General features: G+C 37.6%; 1 protein-coding gene across 1 annotated transcript in view; it reads right to left on the bottom strand.

Moving 5' to 3' along the window:
• Positions 1–19,620, bottom strand: part of Rp1 (RP1 axonemal microtubule associated) — a 113,113-nt gene that overhangs the window by 78,775 nt on the left and 14,718 nt on the right. The window contains exons 3-5 of the mRNA XM_041657697.1: positions 17,064–17,227; positions 14,541–14,627; positions 5,647–5,779 (exon numbers count right to left, since the gene is read on the bottom strand). Of these exons, the coding sequence (XP_041513631.1) occupies positions 5,647–5,779; positions 14,541–14,627; positions 17,064–17,227 (384 nt within the window). The remainder of the gene's footprint in view (positions 1–5,646; positions 5,780–14,540; positions 14,628–17,063; positions 17,228–19,620) is intronic.

Genomic DNA, 19,620 nt, shown 5'->3' with positions numbered 1-19,620 from the left:
AATAAATAAATGATCATGAAGCATATGAAAACTCAGCATAAATATAGAACCAATTCAAAGAAAAGACACAGTATAAAACACTACTCAACCATTCAGATAGCCAATGTGAACATAACAGAAACAAATGTTACAAAAAATGAGGGAAGAAAACTAAAGACAAACAACAGTTTCAGCACTTGTGTACTGTTGTTAAAATATTCTGGAATTAAACACTATAAGGCTCCTTCAAAAGATTAAATAATATTCCGACATAATCCTGCAGTCACAGAAAGAGTACAGGTGTTCATCAAATATAGCAGGGCTGACTACTTTTCTTATTTCATACTACTTTATTTTTGTTATATACCAAAATTCTATTTATCTAACAGTGGACATTGATTTTTCTGAGTGTATTGTCCATAAGGTGGCATTGAAATGGTTAGCTCAGATTTAAATATCTCTTTTTAAAGTTCTGTTTTGTATTATATGGTCTTATGTATTATGATGGGTAATACATCTTATTTTATGAATATTGTTATGTTCCCCATACATTAAAAGAAATAATCCTCTGTGCATGCTGGTGAGCATCTTTAATCCTAGCACTCAGGAGGCAGAAATAGATGGATCTCCTTGAGTTCAAAGCCAGCCTGGTCTACAAAGTGAGTTCCAGTACACCCAAGGCTGTTATACAGAGAAATCCTGTCTCAAAAAATAAAAGAAGAAGGGAAGAAGGAAGGGTGGAAGGAAGGAAGGAAGGAAGGAAGGAAGGAAGGAAGGAAGGTGATGTGGAAGTGCCCTCTGTGTGCTGTGATTACCATTAATGAATAAAGAAACTGCTTTTGGACCTATAGCAAGGCAGAACTTAGGTAGGCAGGAAAGCTAGGCCAGTGAGTGTTCTCAGAGTGTGGAATTAGCCATGCTGGTTTTAGACCTTACTTTGGTTCAGTATTTCTTCACCATGCCCCCTTTCCTCTCCTTTGGAATTCATGACCTCTACCTTTCTATTTTGGAAGTATGTGATCCTACTTTTCATTTTTATTTTACAGGGGATTGCTATTAAGAGATTGCTAGGAGTATGCAAAGAGATTTTGCACTTTGGCCTTTTAAATATTCCCTGTTTTCTTCTTAAACTGTATTTTTTCCTTGCTTAGCTTGCTTTTTTTCATTATAGATCTGCATAAGACTGGTCACTAATAATCATGTGACACAGCACAAGGCTGTTTTGAGATCTCTTCTGCCAACACCATTGATACAAAATTCTTCAAATTAGCCTACTGTGGGATAATGCTTTTCTACAACTGCAAAGATTTGTCACTCATATCGGTTTAATAAAATGCTGATTGGTCAGTAGCCAGGAAGGAATTATAGGCAGGAGCACCAGACTAAGAATTCTGGGAAGAAGAAAGACAGAGACACAGTCAGCAACCACATGGAGAAGAAGCAAGATGAATTGTCACTGAGAAAAGGTACCAAGCCTCGGGGCAAAACATACACAAGAATTATTGATTAATTTAAGTTACAAGATGAAGTTAATAATAAGCCTGCACTAATAGATCAAACATGCATCTCCTTTAAGAGAAGCTTTCTGACTCAACTTTAGCTGCAAGAACCTTGAAGTTCTTTTAAGAGGCCCTGCCACCAAACATGGTGTTTATGAGCATACGGCACCATGCTTCTGGGCAGTGTCAGGGACATTGAAACTCCACAGAGTTGTGGCAAAAAAAAAAAAAATGTCTGCCACCAGTACATCCTACATGAAGCTAGACTCTGAGAAAGCTAAGGACCTGAATAATCATACAGAAACTATATTAATTACAACACTCTTAGATAATGGCTCAGGCATATTCCTAGCTAGCTTTTACATCTTAAATTAACCCATTTCTATTAATCTATGTATCACCATGAGACTGTGGCTTATTGGTAATATTATGGCAGGTTTCTTCTTTGGTGGCTACATGGCATCTCCTCTACTCTGCCTTTTTATCTATCTATCTATCTATCTATCTACCTATCTCTGTCTGTTTGAATTTCCCACCTGGCTTCACTCTGCTGAGCCCTTGACTGAAACAGCTTTACTCATCAACCAAGAAAAGGAACACATATACTTAAGGACATCCCACATCAAAAAAAACAAAATGAAAGAAAGAGAGATGGACACACACACACACACACACACACACACACACACACACACACAGAGTGGAGGATAGAGGAAGGAAGGCAGATAAATACAAATAAATACAAAGGGCCTCAAATAGTCAGAATAACCACAAAAAGAGAGAGGTTGGAGATATAATAGTAACTGATTATGAATTGTGTTGCTCTGTCTCAAAAAAAACACACTCCAAAATCAGAATAACAAAAGCAACATGGTACTGGTACAAAAATCAATGTTTAGAGCAATAGAACGGAACAGAACAGAAGAGTGGAAACAAAGAATAAATCCATGGAGCTACAGCCATCAGCTGCCGCTGAGAAAACTATATATACCCATGCAGAAAGGTTAAACTAGATCTTCATCTTTCTATTCCAAATTAATTAAGGTAAAACTGTAAACTTTGAAACTACTCGAAGAGGATACAGATAAAAATATGTTAATATGTAGGCCCAAGTTTGAGCTCAGATCCTCCATGTCCTATGTCTGAAGTATATCGTAAGACACAGCAACAGGGTCTTACCTTGAAATTCTAATAATTGTGGCAACAGTGCCAGCTTGTACTGTTTGGGGTTTTCTTGGCCCCTCTTGGCCAAGGATTCTAAAGAATGTCTCCAGATCTGGCACCAGAGTTTCAGTTAGATAGTCTATGGCTCTTGTGAGGTAATATTATTTTGAGTTTATAAAATAATGTTCCCCTATAGTTTTTACAAACACCTTTAAATTTATTTGTATCTCCATCCTCATTTTTGCTGTATATTATGCTCCAGCTCTCCTCTCCATTTACGTCTCCTCCTCCTGTTTTCCCCCCTTTCCCTCTATAGCACCCATGTCCTACTAAGCTTCTAGTCAAATGTCCTCCATCCCTTTCCCATAAGTCCCTTTTACTATCTGGCTTCTGTAGTTACCTCAGATTACATGCTCAATCTAAATATTCATAACTAGGATCCACAAATGATACATGAAGCTTTTGTTTTTCTGAGTCTCAATTGCCTCACTCGGTATATTTTTTTTCTAATTCAAGCTAATTCAATCCATATACCTGCAAATTTCATGACTTAATTTTTCTATATAACTAAATAGAATTCCATTGTGCATATGCACCTTTTTATCATCCATTCGTCAGTTAAAGGATGTCTAGACTGTGTCCCTTTTCTGGCTATTGCGAATAGAACTGCAAAGAATATTCTAAGCAAGAGTTCTGCAGTAGGATATGAGTCTTTTGATAAATGTGAAGGAGTGTTATATCTGGGTCAGATGGTAGGTCTATTTTTACCTTTTGAGTTTTCGCTATATGTATTCCCATAGCAGCTATACCAGGGTATAATAATCCTTCCCCTGTATTGATGTGGGATTCCTCTCTGGATGCTGTGAATGTGCTTTGTTACCATTGGTTAATAAAGAAGCTTCTTTGGGTCTCTGGCAGGGCAGAATAGAGCAAGGTGGAAATTCCAAGCAGAGATAGAGGAGAAAAGAGGGCGGAGTCAAGGAGATGCCATGTAGCCTCCAAAGGAGATAGATGCTTGGGAAACTTACCAGTAAACCATGAGCCTCATGGTAAAATATAAAATAATAGAAATGGATTAATTCAAGGTGTAAGAGCTAGCTAGTAATATGCTAGAGTCATTAGCCAAACGGTATTGTAATTAATATAGTTTCTGTGTTGTTGGGGACTGCAGGCCACCAGACCCTGAATTTCCTGTAAACAACTTGTTTTCCTCTGCTCTGAACAGCCTGCAGCTGCCAGGAGCAGGAGACGCTGATGGCAAGGGAATGGTTTCTGGTGGCTTGCAGCTGAAAAATCCTGAATGCTGGGGATTTTTCACTACATAAGCTGCCCCTGAGCACAATAAAGCGGGCATTCTTGTTTCAAAGATGCCCTGTGTCTCTGTATGTCTTTGTGTTTAAATCTTCCGGCCCTAGCCTGACTCATGAACTCGAAACATCTCATAGTGTAGACACTGCACTATAGGCGTAGTACTGTAGTACACGTAGTATCCCGGATGCTACACTGTGTGATATTTGGGGTCTGGGCTGCAGGGAAACAAGCAAGCAGCCTCTGCCTACACTGTATCCTCATCAGCCTTTGTTGTTCATTGTTTTATGGGTGTTAGCAATTCTGACTGTGGTAAGATTACGGAGTATTTTAATTTGTATGTCCTTGTTTACTAAAAACATTAAACACAATAAAGATGTTTGTTAGCCATTTTTATTTGTTCTGATGAATACTCTTTATTCAGATTCATAACTTTTTTCTTAGGTTGCTTGTTTCCTTGATTCTTAAGTTTTCTTTTATAATCTGAATATTAATTCTCTCTCAAATGTATGGATGGAAATGATTATTATTTTGTAGACTCCATTTTTACTCAGCTTATAATTTCCTTTGCTTTATAGATTAATGGATTTTCTTAATCAATGTTACATAAAATGAGCCTTATAAAAGAGACCAACAGAAAAACTTGGTTCTTCTCCTGTTTGCCTTAGCACTTCCCTGGCAAGTTCAACCACCCTGTTGATGAGTTCAACTACTATACTCTTATTGCTGCCTCTGCTGCTACATTGTTTCATTAATAATAGAATATAATTTCTGTAGGCCTCCAGCATAGACTGAACACCAGTGCCTGGTTAGAACTCCTCAGGCCTGCAGTGCCAGGGAGGGACAGCAGAAGCATTCAGCCTGGTAGATTGAGAGAGTTACCTGTTCTTGGTCTCTCCAGTGTGAAGGCAGCCACTACTGAACACCAAGACTATACTAGGTATATTACTGGGTATAGGCTGTGCGAGACAGGAGAACAAACCCACTATTCTATTCACTTAGTTCTATTGCTGTAGAGCAGCAGTTCTTAACCTGTGAGTCACAACCCCCTTAGAAAGCCTCCATCTCCAAAATATTTACATTACAATTCATAACAGTAGCAAAATAACAGTTATGAAGTAGTAACAAAATAATTTTATAGTCAGGGGGTCACCATAATATGAGAAACTGTATTAAAGGGTCACAATTTAAGAAAGCTGAGAACCACTGCTCTAGAAAATGTTGAGTATTATCTTCTATTAATTAATCTTATTTTCATTAAGTGGCATTTCAGTCGACCTTCCAATAGGACTAACTGCAATATGAACATATTACTGAACACTGATGTATAAAACAATTTAAGCGGGGCTGGAGAGATGGCTCAGTGGTTAAGAGCATTGCCTGCTCTTCCAAAGGTCCTGAGTTCAATTCCCAGCAACCACATGGTGGCTCACAACAATCTGTAAAGACATCTGGCGCCCTCATCTGGCCTTCAGGCATACAGACAGAATATTGTAGACATAATAAATAAATAAATATTTGAAAAAAAACAATTTAAGAACATTTGCATGCATTTTTCATAAGAGCAACAATAATTGATTTCAACATTAACCATATTAATCACTCATTCAATCACTTATTCAACATGGATTTATTGAGTTCCTTGTTGTTCCACATTTGAGCAGGTTGCTTTTACCTGAACTTCACTCCTCCTTACCTGGAAGGACAGGTTGTCCTCTACTTAAAATTGGGAATTCTCGGCAGATCTCGCCATCCTCCTGCTCTTGTGCCAGCCATCGTTGAACGGGAATATAAAACTTTTCTCCAGAATTTGTATTTTGCAATTCAATCTGTAATAGAAAAAAAAAGTATCAAATAATAAGGTGGATTTTGTCCAAGTCTGATACTTAAGTCATAGTTCAAACTTACAAATTACAGAGTTTTGAATAAAATGGTAATAGCCTACTATCTGGAATCTTATTTAGCCAAAACAACAAACTGTGCAAGGTTTTTATATATATATACTTAGAATAAGTTTCTGAATAAAGAATGTGTCTTGGAGCAGTTGTGTCTTGGGAAGTGGAGCAGCTCAGAGGTGGATATAAGTTTACCATGCACAAAGTCCTAGTTCAATCCCACCACCTCCCCTCCTGCAGCAGGGGAAGTTCTTTCTCCACGGGCTCTCAGGCGGGAGAGCTCTTGCGATGAGAATGTATTTGTGCTAGAGGGAGATGAAAGGATATTTCCCTCTGACTGTTGTATTTTTCCATTACGATATCACATAACCTTTTCAAACTAGTGTCGCAGCACACTAGCTTCATAATTAATATAACATTAGCTATTGGCTAGTAACTAAATTAGATGGAAAATGGATTTATGATAAACTTTTATAGACTTATTCAACAAAATAAAAATGTTATGTAACTAAGTATCAACTTTGTATCCTTTGAAAGTCTAAAAGGCAAAAAGAACATTATCTTATACAGGGAGTAATTTTGGGTTTTTTTTGGTTTTTTTTGTTTTTTTATTTCATATTATACATTTTATTGTTTTGTTTCTAATAGTTTTATATACAGACCTGTGTGATTGGCTTCTGTTCCAATACTCTATCAGATTATACCTAGAAACATTCACAGTAGTGAATCTTATAGACTTTAAATTTTTCTCAGATTTTTGTAATACTCACATAAGTAATCATTATTAACATTTTTGAAATCTTATGTCAATTCATTGCAAATATTATTTGTTCTGATTTTTACCCCCACAATGAGTCCTATGAGAAATATTCATCTAGAAACACACTGATATTCGGATGTATGTTCTGCTGAGACAAATGTAGATTATAAAACAGGCATTAGCATGGAGTTGAGTTATTAACCAAATCATGGAATACCACTATGGTGTTTGAATAAGAATGCGCCCATAGGCTTATACATTTGAAATACTTGATTCTCACAGGGAGTAATTTTGAACTAGCCACTACTTTTCACAAAGCAAACTTAATTTTCCATCCTGCTTCGAGAATCTTTACGACTTTAAGGTAAAGGTTATGGCATTACTAACATTACTCATCCCTAATAACACAGTAAAATTATTCACCTTCCATGAATTTTTCAATGTATTCTCTCATAAAACTGCAAGAAAGAAAATTTACCAAGTGTATTAGGTACTTTTCTATTGCTGTGATAAAACACCATGACCAAGATCACCTAAAAAAGAAAGTGTTTAATTGGCTTATGGTTTTAGAGGGTAAGAGTCCATGATGGCAGAGCAAAGGAATGGTGGAAGGAACAGCTGGGAGCCCATATCTTGAGCCACAAGCAGGAGCCAGAGAGAGGTACACTGGAAATGGCAGCATTATTGGAAACCTCAAAGCATATCCCCAGTGACACACCTCTTCTAACAAGGCCAGAACTCCCAATCCTTCTCAACAGTTTCACCACATTGAGAATCAAGTATTCAAACACAGGAATCTATGAGGACTATTTCTGTACAAACCAGCACATACCACTATCTGGCATCCATAGGCTCCTGGGTATATCATAAGGTAAAACGTATTCAGTTCAACTTCAAACACCTGTACAGTTTTTTTTACAGAATTATTTAAATTATTCATGCGTAAATAAATACATACATCAATTCAAATAAAATAGACAAATTACGAATATTTTCTAATACATGATTAGTCATTGTACTGGCTGGTGTTTTGTGGGTCAACTTGACACAAGCTAGAGTCATCGGGGAGAAAGGAGCCTCTGCTGAGAAAATGCCTCTATGAGATCCAGCTGGGAGGCATTTTCTCAATTAGTCATCGGTGCTGGAGGTCCCAGCCGTGGTGGGTAGTGCCATCCCCGGGGTGATGATGGTGCTACGCTCTATAAGAAGGCAGGCTGAGCAAGACAGGAGAAGCAAATCAGCAGCACTCCTCCTGGACTTTGCCTCAGCTCCTGCCTCCAGGATTGTGCCATCTTTGAGCTGCTATCCTGGCTTCTTTCAGTGATACATACTAATGCTAAACTCTGAGCCTAATAAACCTTTTCCTCCCCAACCTGCCTTTTGGTCATGGTGTTTCATCACAGCAATAGAAACCCTAATTAAGACAATCACCAAAGACTTAAAGGCACCTGCAGCAGACACTAAAAGCTTTATTAATGATAAGTTCTAGCCTTGTCTCTCATCATTTCACCCCTAGTTGCTAACACACAGTTCACCAACGTTAGCATTCAAAATCCTTTTCCATTGTTTTGACATGTTTCCAAGCAATTTAACTCTCTTTGTTGAAGTGCTGTATAAACTGGACTTATAAACCACCTTTCAGAACATTAGTTCACGCATGAGGTACATCCCTTTGTCAACAAAATAAATGTTTTGTCAATGTTGTTAAATGAAAATTTGTTCCAATTGTATTTTGTCTATAAGACATTCATTTCAAATAGAATTATGTCTATAACTTTTAAATAGGTTTCATCAGAGTTCTTCATAATGTGTATCATTGCACCTTATTCTTGTTTATTCCCTTTGTCCCACTGACTCCAGCCTTACCCCTCCACATTCCTCCAGATGGTTTCTTTCTGCCTATGGCCCAATTTTCCCAACTGTGCTTACCCTCCTCTTTTACTGATATTTTTTGCATAATATATTCTGATCATACTTCCTTCTCCCCGACTTCTCCCAGGCCCTCACTAGATCACTAAGTCCTTACATCTACAGTCTTTCTTTTTCTCCCTCTCTGTAAAAAGCAAACAGGCAAAAAAAATATTTCTAAACACTAAATAAAAAAAGAAAGAAACACAAACCAATACCCCCTAAAAACCCACAAACTCACAATATTGGAAACCAAAAGAACAATAAGGCAAAAAATACCAAAACAAAGCAACATAAAATAAGTCTATAAAAGTTTTAAAAACATACATATTGAGTTTATTTTATGTTGGTTGTCTACATAGAACCTACCCTTAAGTATGGTAAATGTATTCAGTGGTACTCCATTAGAGGAAACTAATTTTTTGCAAGTGTCAATAGCAGATAGCTTTGGGATTAGGAATGGTAGATCGTGTCTACTTCACCCTGTCAGCATTGGAACTCTGTCTGACTTGAACCCGTGAGGTTTCTGTGCACGCTGCCACAGTCTATGTGAGTTCATATGTACCTGGAAGACACTGTTTCATTGGAGTCTTCCATCCTCTCTGCCTCTTACAATCTTTTCTCCTCTTCTTCTGCACAGTTCTCGAGCCCTAAAGTGAGAAGTTTGATGAAGAGATCCCCTACAAAACAGACTATCCCAAAATCTTTCATTCTCTGTATGTTGCCCAGTTTGAGTCTCTGTTAGTTCCCATCTATGAAAAGAAGAAATATGATCTATAGGTAAGGCAGAATGCCAATAGGAGTCGTTAAGCAGAAACATAGTATTTGCCTTTCCCTAACCCTATGGAATATCCAGTTTCAAGTTCTAGACTACCCAAGCAGTGTCAGACTTGCATTCCATCTTATGGAGCAGGACTTGAATCCAATCAGAAGACTGACTACTTGTGCAAAATCGGTGCCACTATTAAACCAACATATCATTCAGGCAGGTCATCTTTACAGATGCAAGGATTTGTAAAGTGGTTGATGGCTACCTTTCTCCTCTTGTGTCCTGCATAGTGCCTTCAGTATCATGAACACTAGTAAGTAGAGGTGAGAGCTCTCATTATGAACACCTTGACTTCACCAAGTTAAGTGAGATATATAAGTGTTATCTTAAGCAATAGGACCTTATCGCTTTGTGAAGGGAAACCAATACCCTTGGCAACAGTATATGATGTTTGAGGATGGCCATAAAGCCCCTTTGGCCAGTGATTCAAGTAGATGTAAGCTTTGCCTAACAAATGATGGCAAAAATTAGTCGAGGCATTATCTCCTCCATTATTTGGTAACTCCATTTAGATTGCTTTAATTATGTATACAGTTTAGGAAGATTCTACATTGGTAGGTTGCCACATGACACTCAAATGGTCCTAATGTTAGTTATCTTTCCTCACACTCCCTCCCCTACTCCTCTTTTCCATTCCCCTCCCCGATTCAGTCTTCCAGTTCTAACCTTTCCATAACTTTATATTCTATTTTCATCTTTCTTGGGAGATCATTCTTTCCCTCAATATCTTATTCTATAACTAAACTATGCAGTTATTCAGATTGTAGTACACATATTAAAAGTTTAAAAACTAACATCCACATAGAAGAGAAAACATAATATTTGCCTTTTTGGATCCAGGTCAACTCACTCAGGGTGATTTTTCTTCTATCCCAAACAATGAATCTCTGAATGTCTTATTTTTTTAACAGCTGAATAATCTTCTGTTGTGTAAATGGACCTTTTTTTCATGTGTAAATGCACCAGCTGATGGACATCTCGGCTGTTTCTAATTTCTAGCTATTACTAATACAACAGTAATGAACACAGATGAGCAAGTGTCTCTGTAATGCAATGCAGTGTTATTTGGGTATAGGTTATACATAGCATTTGTGGAAGAAGCTATTTTCTAGTTTGTATTTTTGGTTTCTTTGTCGAAAAAAGTTGTCCATAGGTGTACAGTTTTTTTTCTGCATCTTCAATTTCATTCCATTAATCAACATGTCTGACTTTATGCCAATACCATTCTGGGTTTATTACTATATCTCTGAAATACAACTTGAAATCAGGATGGGTGATACTTTCAGCAGTGATTTTATTATTCACTATTTTGGATTTTGTGTTCCCATATCCATCCAAAAGGATAAAAATTGTCCATTTGATTTCTGTGAAAAATGCTTTGGAATTTTGATGGAGATTTATTGAATTTGCTTTTATAGAATGGTCACTTTCTCTATTTTAATTCTACTGATCCACAAGTATGGGAATTTTTATATCATCTGGTATCTCCTATTTCTTCTTCAATATCTTACATTTTTATTACGTAACTCATGAATTTGCTTGGTTAGAGATATTCTGAGCTATTTTTGAGGTTATTGTGAAAAGTATTGCTTCCTTGATTGCTATCTCGGCTTGTTTAATCATTTTTACACAGGAAGGCTATTGCATTTGTGTGTTAATGTAATATCCTGCTACTGTACTGAAAGTCTTTATCAACTGTAGAAGTTCCCTGGTAGAGAGAGTCTCCAGGGTCTTTTATGTATAAACACTATCATCTAAAAATGAAGATACTTTGACTACATTCCTGTTTGTATTCCTTGGTGTCCTTCAGTTGTCTTCTGGCTCTATTAAGATTTCAAAGACTACAATGAATGGGTATGAAATCAGTGGGCATCCTTGTCTTGTCCTGAGTTTCTCTCTTTTAGACGTTAACTGTGGGTTGCTGTATATTACCATTATTATGGTGAGGTATGTCCCCTGTATCTCTAGTCTCTTTAGGACTTTCATCATGTTGTTAAAAAGAACTGTTGGTTTTTAATAGCCTTTTTGACATCTAATGAGATTATCAATTGGATTGTGTCTTTCATATGGTTTATGTGGTGCATTACATTTATGGATTTTCATATATTGCATCATCCATGACTCTCTGGAATAAAATCAACTTTTTGATGTGTTCTTGAATTCAATTTGCAATTATTTTGTTGAAAATTTTTGCATTTTGCTCATAAAGTGAATTAGTCTGTAATTTTCTTTTTTGGGGGGATTATATACCAATGTAGTTTCAACCTCATAAAAAGAATCAGAAAATGCTCCTTCAGTTTCAACTTTGCAGAATATGAGTAGTATTTGTGGTAATCTGTTGGAAGTCTGGATCCATCTGGCCCTGGGCTTGCTTGCTTGCTTGCTTGCTTGCTTGGCTTTTTTTTTTTCCTGGTTGGGAGACTTTTAATTACAACTTCTATTTAATCATTTGTACAATTATATTTATAAAGGAGCAACATTTTTTTTTCAAAAAGAGTGACAGCCACCCTGATTCACCCTCAGATCATGTTAGTCTCCTCCTTTCCGTCACTAAGTCACACCTCCTCTTTGAAACCTGAACCTCATCAGGGCTGGACTCAAACAACAAATTTTATACCTACATTTTCAATGTTAAAGAGCTTGGATTACTCTTCCATTAGAGTTCCTGCCCAGAATGCACTCTGTTCTCCTAGGGTGGTTCCTTGCTTTATATGCAGCTTTCCTTGGCAAATATGTCTCTGGCTCTTCTAATATTTTGGGTTCTCTGGTGAAATCTAGACTGCACTTCAATAGTTTCATACAACAGCCCTTCAGAGATTCTTGCCCTTTTAGAGTCTTCATGCAGACTAGTCTGCTGCACATTCTTTGGCCTCAGCAACTCTCCTTAACTGCAGAGAAAGATTCCACAAACCCTTTGCTCATGTATTTTAATGACTCAAACTCTAGAACCAGATTTGGTAGCCTCCTTGCAATGGATCCTGGTTTTCTTTAAATGCATTTATAGCCCCGATACATAAATCCCTGGGGCTCGCAAAGGCCCTTCAACTGGCCATAGCAACTGCCCAGGCTTTCTGACCTTCCAAATCTGAGAAACCCTGATCTCTGTTTCAGATGCTGTCAGGAGGTTCGCTGGACTCCTGGGCCTGTCTAATCCCTCATAAGTCACCCAGACCATTTCCAAGGTGCAATCAAGTAGAGCATTGTGTGTTGACTGTACCTTTATTCCTTGTGGCATGGGGACATCAAGCCCAGACATCACTTCAGCTGGCCTCCTGTATCTAGCCACAGACTCCTGAGGGGCCTGAGCACCCTTGGCCTGACCATGACCATCTCTCCCTGGGAGCCTTAAGTAGACATAACCATATCAGGGTGATCTAACTCTTTCCTCCTGGACACTGGGGCCACCTACTTAATCCTGATGGAATTCTAAAGAAACACATTTTCTTGTTCCCCTTTTGTCGTGGTAGGGTTACACCTTTACCAGCCTCATCAAACCCCACCAAATATATTGCCCAGGCTCAATACCCACTCTCTCTCCATAACCTCAGAGGACTGTAATCTTTTCAGAGAGAATCTTCTGCACCCTTTGGGCTGCCCACCACTTGGGCATACTCCCCTCAACAGCCTTCAAGGCCCGCCACATGTGCAATTCTACTTACTAGGACGCTTGGACTTCTCCAGCTGTTTCCTCTTCTATCTGTTCTAACTTGCCTCTCCCCTTCTACTGGGTAAGTGTCACCACAGGGCTCCTAGCTTTGTTTACTTTTACTACAAAAGTCACATAGGTGGACCAAGATATCTTTCCCTTCACAGCTGCAGGTATGGCCTGGCTTCAGACAGCCTGGATACTGTTCCCTTCTTATCTGTAGTTACAGTGTAGCTTCCAACAGCCAGGCTACCTTTCCCTTCAGAGCTGGAAGTATAGCCTGGCTTCAGACATCTAGGATACCTTTCACTTCAGAGCTGCAGGACTTGCAGGTATAGCCTGGCTTCTGACAGCCAAGATACCTTTGGCTCCAGATCTGTAACACTTACATATTGGTGCCAAAACTTGGAAGTCGCTACTTCTTTAGCTATTTACCATTGGTTTTTTCCTCTTACTTCATTCAAGATCTCCAAAAGGTCGCTCAGACCACCCTTACCCTCAGTGGCCAAATAGACCGACTGGGACACCATAAGTCCTACAAAAGCAGTGAGGATTAGACTCACTAACAACAAATAGCGATGGTCTTTTTCTCTTCGTCAGGGAGGAATGTTGCTTCTCTGTCAACTAGTTAGGTACAGTAATAGACAAGACCTGACATCTCCAGATGGATCTCCAAAAATGTAATAAATAGTTTAATTTCTTTGGCTGGATGCTCATTTACAATCCCTGTGGAATTAGATGTTGCCCTTCTTCATCCTCTTTCTCCTGTTTTTATTAATCCTACCAGTTGCACCCTGCCTTATAGACTTTTTAATTTAGATTTTTTTTCAACAACAGATTCAAAAGATCTCTAACCAGACTTGTAAACAGCTGTTATTACAGGATTCCGAGCCTCTATTTACAGAGCCAGAGGAGAGTGACTCCTGATTATAACCTGATTGTAAAGATCAAGTGAAGATCGTGGAGGCTGTAAAGATTGACACTCTGATTCAACAGGAAGCAGTTTAATGACATCACCCCATTTCCCATGACCTGATTGTCTATAAATAATAAACAAAAAAGACAGAATGTAAACCACTCAAGCCACATTAGTAGCAGGATCCCTCTACCAAAGACCTCAAATTGCCAGGTTCTACCCAAAGAATACTCTAACTGCCCTAACTGATGGAGCCTGCCCCCATCCTACAGAATAAAAAGTCCACTTCTGGAAATGAAACCCTACCACTCTCCATCCTGAAAAACTCCACCCTGAATAGTTCCACCTTTGTCCCAAGAAATTGTCTGTAAGCCTTGTACCTTTCTTAGGTTTTGCTGTTTCTCTGCTGAGCGGAGACAGTCACTCTCCTTCCAATGAATCTCTTGTTGTGCTGTGTGACTTTACGGTATTCCTTGGCTCCTAGCTGTCAGGATACCTTTCTGTCAAAGCTATAATACTTACATTAGTGATTCCATCAATTCCTATAGCACTTACAAAATGTCTCCTTGAAGCATGATTTCGGAAGAAAATTTGTAGAAAATTTGGTGTAAAATGGGAATGAGAAGATATTCTTACCCCCTTACAGTGCCAAGATGGGGAGCATCCAGAATTAGTGTGGCCAATGCGAATCTTAAATGGTTTTCCTATATCCCCAATTGTGATCTACAAAAGAGTCAAGAAAACATGTTTTAGTTATACTTCTTAACACAACTCAGACAAGAACATTGCATACTGATAAAGGGGTCAATTCATAAAGACATCAGAATGACAAATATGTATCCCAACCTCAGAGCACTGAAACATACCAAATGTGGTGCTATAGATTGAACCCAGGGCCCTACATATGTTGAAAACATTGCTGTGTCACTAAGTTGTACACCCATTCCCAAGAAAGAAAAATTTGAAATGATTGTGTAATGAAACAGACAGTCCACTATAATAAACTGTAGAAACATGGCTAAATGACAGAAAAAATAAACAGAATCAGAAGGAAGAAGATCTCACCAACATGGCCTAATATCTATCCAACATTCATTCAACAACAACAAATATATAATCTCCTCAAGTATGCACAGAACATTCCTTAATATAAATGATATGTTAAAAATACTAATGGTAGAAATTTTAAAGATTATGATTAGGTATGGTGGTACACACCTTTAACTCCAGCACACAGAAAGGAAAGGGTTGCAAGTTTGAGGTCTGCTTGGCCTTATGAAGTAAATTGAAAGTCCATACTATAAAGTAATACACTGACAAAGATGTGGAGGAAGGATATTTTAAAACAAACAAATGTAGATATAGATATTATGTATAATATATAGTATCTAAATACAGTGAAATAAAACTAGAGATAAATATGAGAAGGAAAACTGGGAAAGTTATATGTAAATTAAAGAGCATATTCTCAGTGAGTTGGTCAAACAAGAAATTCCACAGTAACTATAAAATACATGAGGATAAACTAAACCAAAACACAACATATAGAAAGTTGTGTAAGTAAGCTATGAGTCATATTCATAACTGTAATCACATATATAAAAAGGAAAAAACACCATAAATGTATAGTCCAGCTTTCAACATTAAAAGAAAGTTCAGAGTAAATGAAACCCTAAACTGGCTGAGTGGAAAAAATGATAAAAATTAAAGTGATAAATACATATTAGAAAATAAAATAACTCATCAAGCAAAGGCAGTTTTTCAGAGAAATTATTAACAGAAATTACAGTTCTTTGACTACTCTGTTAAGAAAAGAAAAAGATTTAAATTGGTAAAACCAGAAATTTAATATAAGATGTTGTGTAAAAACTTCACAAAAAATAAAAAGGGTTAAAAAGTCTAGCATATAGTCATGGAAATATTATGTATAATGTTAATAAATAAAAACTAAATTTACTAGAAATTTTATAGAAACACACAAACCACCAAAACTTATACAAATGTGTCTTTTATTTGTGCATGTGATTCTCATGCCTTTTCTTAGCACCTACTATAGTAGGGTGTATGTGTTCTGGTGGACGGACATTGTCTTACTATTAATGTTTGTGGTTTGTGTTAGTATCATCTAGGCATCTGGTTTGGGATGATTGAGGTGATTCTAGTTCATGATATCTGGTCTTCTTAGATGGGGACGTGTTCCTTTCCTTGGTTTCTGTTGCCCTCTCCGGATCTTAAGAAATTGTGGTGGGTGTGGGTTTCTTGGAAGAGACTGCTTCTGCAGGTTCCTGGGTAGCAGAGAAGTGGGGTAGGAGTATAAGCTGAGAGGCACTTCAGGAAAGAGCTAAGTGGATCCTGTCCACACCAAGAGGGAGCGTCTTCAGGGAGCTGGAAGCACAGTTGGAAGAGTGATTCCTACAAGCAGGTTGAAATAAGGCAAAAAAAAAAAAAACTAATCTGAAGAGATAGGGATAGAAGGGCCATGGGGACCCTGGGTCCAAACCAAGAGTTAGAGTCTTCCACAGATGGAGTTGAGGTGGGAAGAGGGGTACCCACAAGTAGGTTGTTACCAGGTTGATGGTGAGAATAGCAAGAGTGTATGGAAGATAATAAACACAATGTGAACCACCCAACTGAGTCCCTTTCAAGTATGGTCAATGAAGGTCCCAGGTAAAAAGTGCTTCAAGGTATCTGGAGCTGACGCAAAGGAACAGAGAGTACTAGAAAGAGGTGCTGAGAGGGTCCATAAGAAAAAGGAAATCTAGGTCCACTCCAAAGTTAGATAGAGTCTACAGGGAATGGAGGTAGGATGGGAGAATGTGGTCCTGCAAGAAGTCTGCTTCAGGACCCAAATGAGACTGGAGAGACTTTAATGGAAAACAGGAAGGAGAGTGAAAATTGCCTATCTAGTGCCAGCCTGGTTTGGCCGAGACCACATAAAAACAGTGACTATTAAGGACAAAGTATTTCTCTCTAGCTTATGTTTCTTCCCATGTGGTGGACTTATGGTAAACCTTCAAGAACAAAGATAACTATGAATTTCTTTTAACTGACCATCTACAAGACATATGGTGTTTAATAAGAAGGGCCTATTTGACAAGCTGCACTCGTTACAAAGTTCCCACACGTCATTAATAGTTTTTACTCCATTTTATGACTTACAGTAAAGATGTCTTTGTGTCCAGCCTGGAACCGAGCCCCATCTCTTCCATAAAGATATATAGGCACTGAGCTTCTGTATTCTCCATATAATACAATGTAAACCTGCGAGCTGGTCCCTGCATCTGGAAAGTCACTCGTCATGACTGAAACCTTCCAGTTTCCACCTACAGAAGCACAGATAACACACAGTGTGATGGCAGGCCATTATAAAGACAGGGTCAAGACAAAAAGTTCTCCTTTTCAACTCCCCTGTAAAAGTATCATAACATTGGGTTTTAAAACTGGTTTTATAAATTCTCAGTATAAATGTCAAACCTACATTGTGCTGGAAAATATTTCCCAAAATAAATTTAAAAACAAGGGTAGAGATTATTGGCCTATTGTAGTTGGTCATGCTTCATCTCTGAGAGTCACACTAGAACTTCCAGAAAACTCCCAGTATTTTGATTAAGTATCTACAATATTCTTATGCCTAACATGTAATATGTATGAACAGAAATAGTCATTTTAAATGTTTGTTTTTATATGTGTTCTTTCTAAAATAGTCAAAGAATTTGAAACATCTTACATCTGTTATTTTAACTGTCCTAGATAAACAGATAATACTAAGGTTAACAATGATGAGAAAAACTGTGTGTCTCCAGGAATACAAAATAGTGCTCTACAATAAATGACTCATTGTGAATATAATAAAGTTCCCTGTATTTTGCAGCTACAGTTTTATTTGAATGTGGCAGGTGTTTCGTGGGGGTAAACATTCAAAATGCAACTTGCGTGTGAATTAGTGAGGAATTAGAGCATATCCTCAATTCTACAAAAGTAAACAACAAATTCAGAAACTCAAATGACACTGTAATTTTTGTTCTAAATTTAAAGCAAAGTATATTTTATATTTCATCATTATGATAAATAATCAAATTCTAGATTTAAATTTTACTTATGCCACAATAATTTGATAAATAAATGCTGTATTTGTGAGAGTCTACTTTAAACCCAAATTTTTATTTTACTTGTCAAATACATGACAAAAAACCATACTAGTATCATCTTGGTAGATGTTCAGTTTGTAAGTACAAATAATTTCTCTAGTTAGCAGAAAATACCAACCCATTTTGTTGTTGTTGTTATTGTTTTACTTTTTGATTCACTTATTTATTTTACTTCCCAGGTGCAGCCTCCCCCTTATCCTCTTATCCCAGTCCCTCTCCCCTACTCCACCTTCCACCTCCCAACCCTCTCTTTTTTAGTTTCCATCCAGAAAAAGAGAGGTCTCCTATGATTATCAATAAAAACATGGCATATCAAGTTGCAGTAAGACTAAGCACTTCCACCTTTGTTAAAGTTGAGCAAAATGTCTGAGTATGAGAAGTAGGGTCCCAAAAGCCAGTAAAAGAGTCAGAGAGAGCCCCTATTCCCATTGTTAGGACTCCCATAAGAGGACCAAGCTGCACAACTGTAATATATATATATATATATATATATATATATATGCAGAAATATATATATATATATATATATATATATATATATATATATGCAGAGGACCTAGGTCAGTCTCAGGCAGGCTCCCTGGTTGTCGGTACAGTCTCAGTGAGCACCTGTGAGCCAGCAATGGAGAAATTCCCCTGCTCATCACCATTTCCAGCATCACATGTGTTGTTGATCTTAGCCATTCTGAAAAGTGTAAGTTGGAATCTTAGAGTCGTTTTGATTTGCATTTCCCTCATGGCTAAAGCTGTTGAACATTTCCTTAAGTGTTTCTCAGCCATTTGAGATCCCTCTGTTGCGAATTCTCTGTTTAGATCTGCACCCCATTATTTAATTGGGTTGTTTGGTTTGTTGATATCTAGTTTCTTGAGTTCTTTATGTATTCTGGAAATCAGCCCTCTGTCGGAGGTTGGGTTGATGAAGACATTTTCCCATTCTACAGGCTGTCATTTTGTCCTATTGATGGTGCCTTTTGCCTTACAGAAACATTTCAGTTTAATGATGTCAAATTTATTTATTTATTAATTGTTTGTGCTACTGTTGTTCTGTTCAGGAAGTTGTCTCCTATGCTAATGAGTTTGAGATTATTTATTACTTTGTTTTCTATCAGGTTCAATATAACTGGATTTATGTTGAGGTCTTTGATCCACTTGGTCTTGAGTTTTTGCAGGATGATAAATATAGATCGATTTGCATTCTTCTACATGCTGACATCCAGTTAGACCAACAATGTTTGTTGAAGATACTTTCATTTTTTCCATTTGTGGTGTTGAAATAAACTCAGCATGAAATCAACGCAACCAAAAGTAAAAAAAAAAAAAAGTAATAATTACGTTTTCGGGTTAGATTATAATTGGGAGCTCACACTACAGAACTAGGTATGACTCATAAGCACTGAACGCAGAGATGAAATCACATGAGAGTGTTTCTACCTGGTCTCCCTCTGTAAGCGTTCGTCTCTCTCCAGCCACACTGAAGAACTTTTAGCATTTGAGGCCCATATTATCAGAACCATAGGTAAGGCATGATCCCTAGTTCTAAAACATCTCAAGTTTTACAAGTCTGATGA

The sequence above is a fragment of the Microtus oregoni genome, unplaced genomic scaffold, assembly GCF_018167655.1.
Source record: "Microtus oregoni isolate MIOR12 unplaced genomic scaffold, Mior012 000008F_ref0000371, whole genome shotgun sequence".
Classification (NCBI taxonomy): Eukaryota; Metazoa; Chordata; class Mammalia; order Rodentia; family Cricetidae; genus Microtus; species Microtus oregoni.
This window is presented reverse-complemented; position numbering and strand designations above follow the sequence as displayed.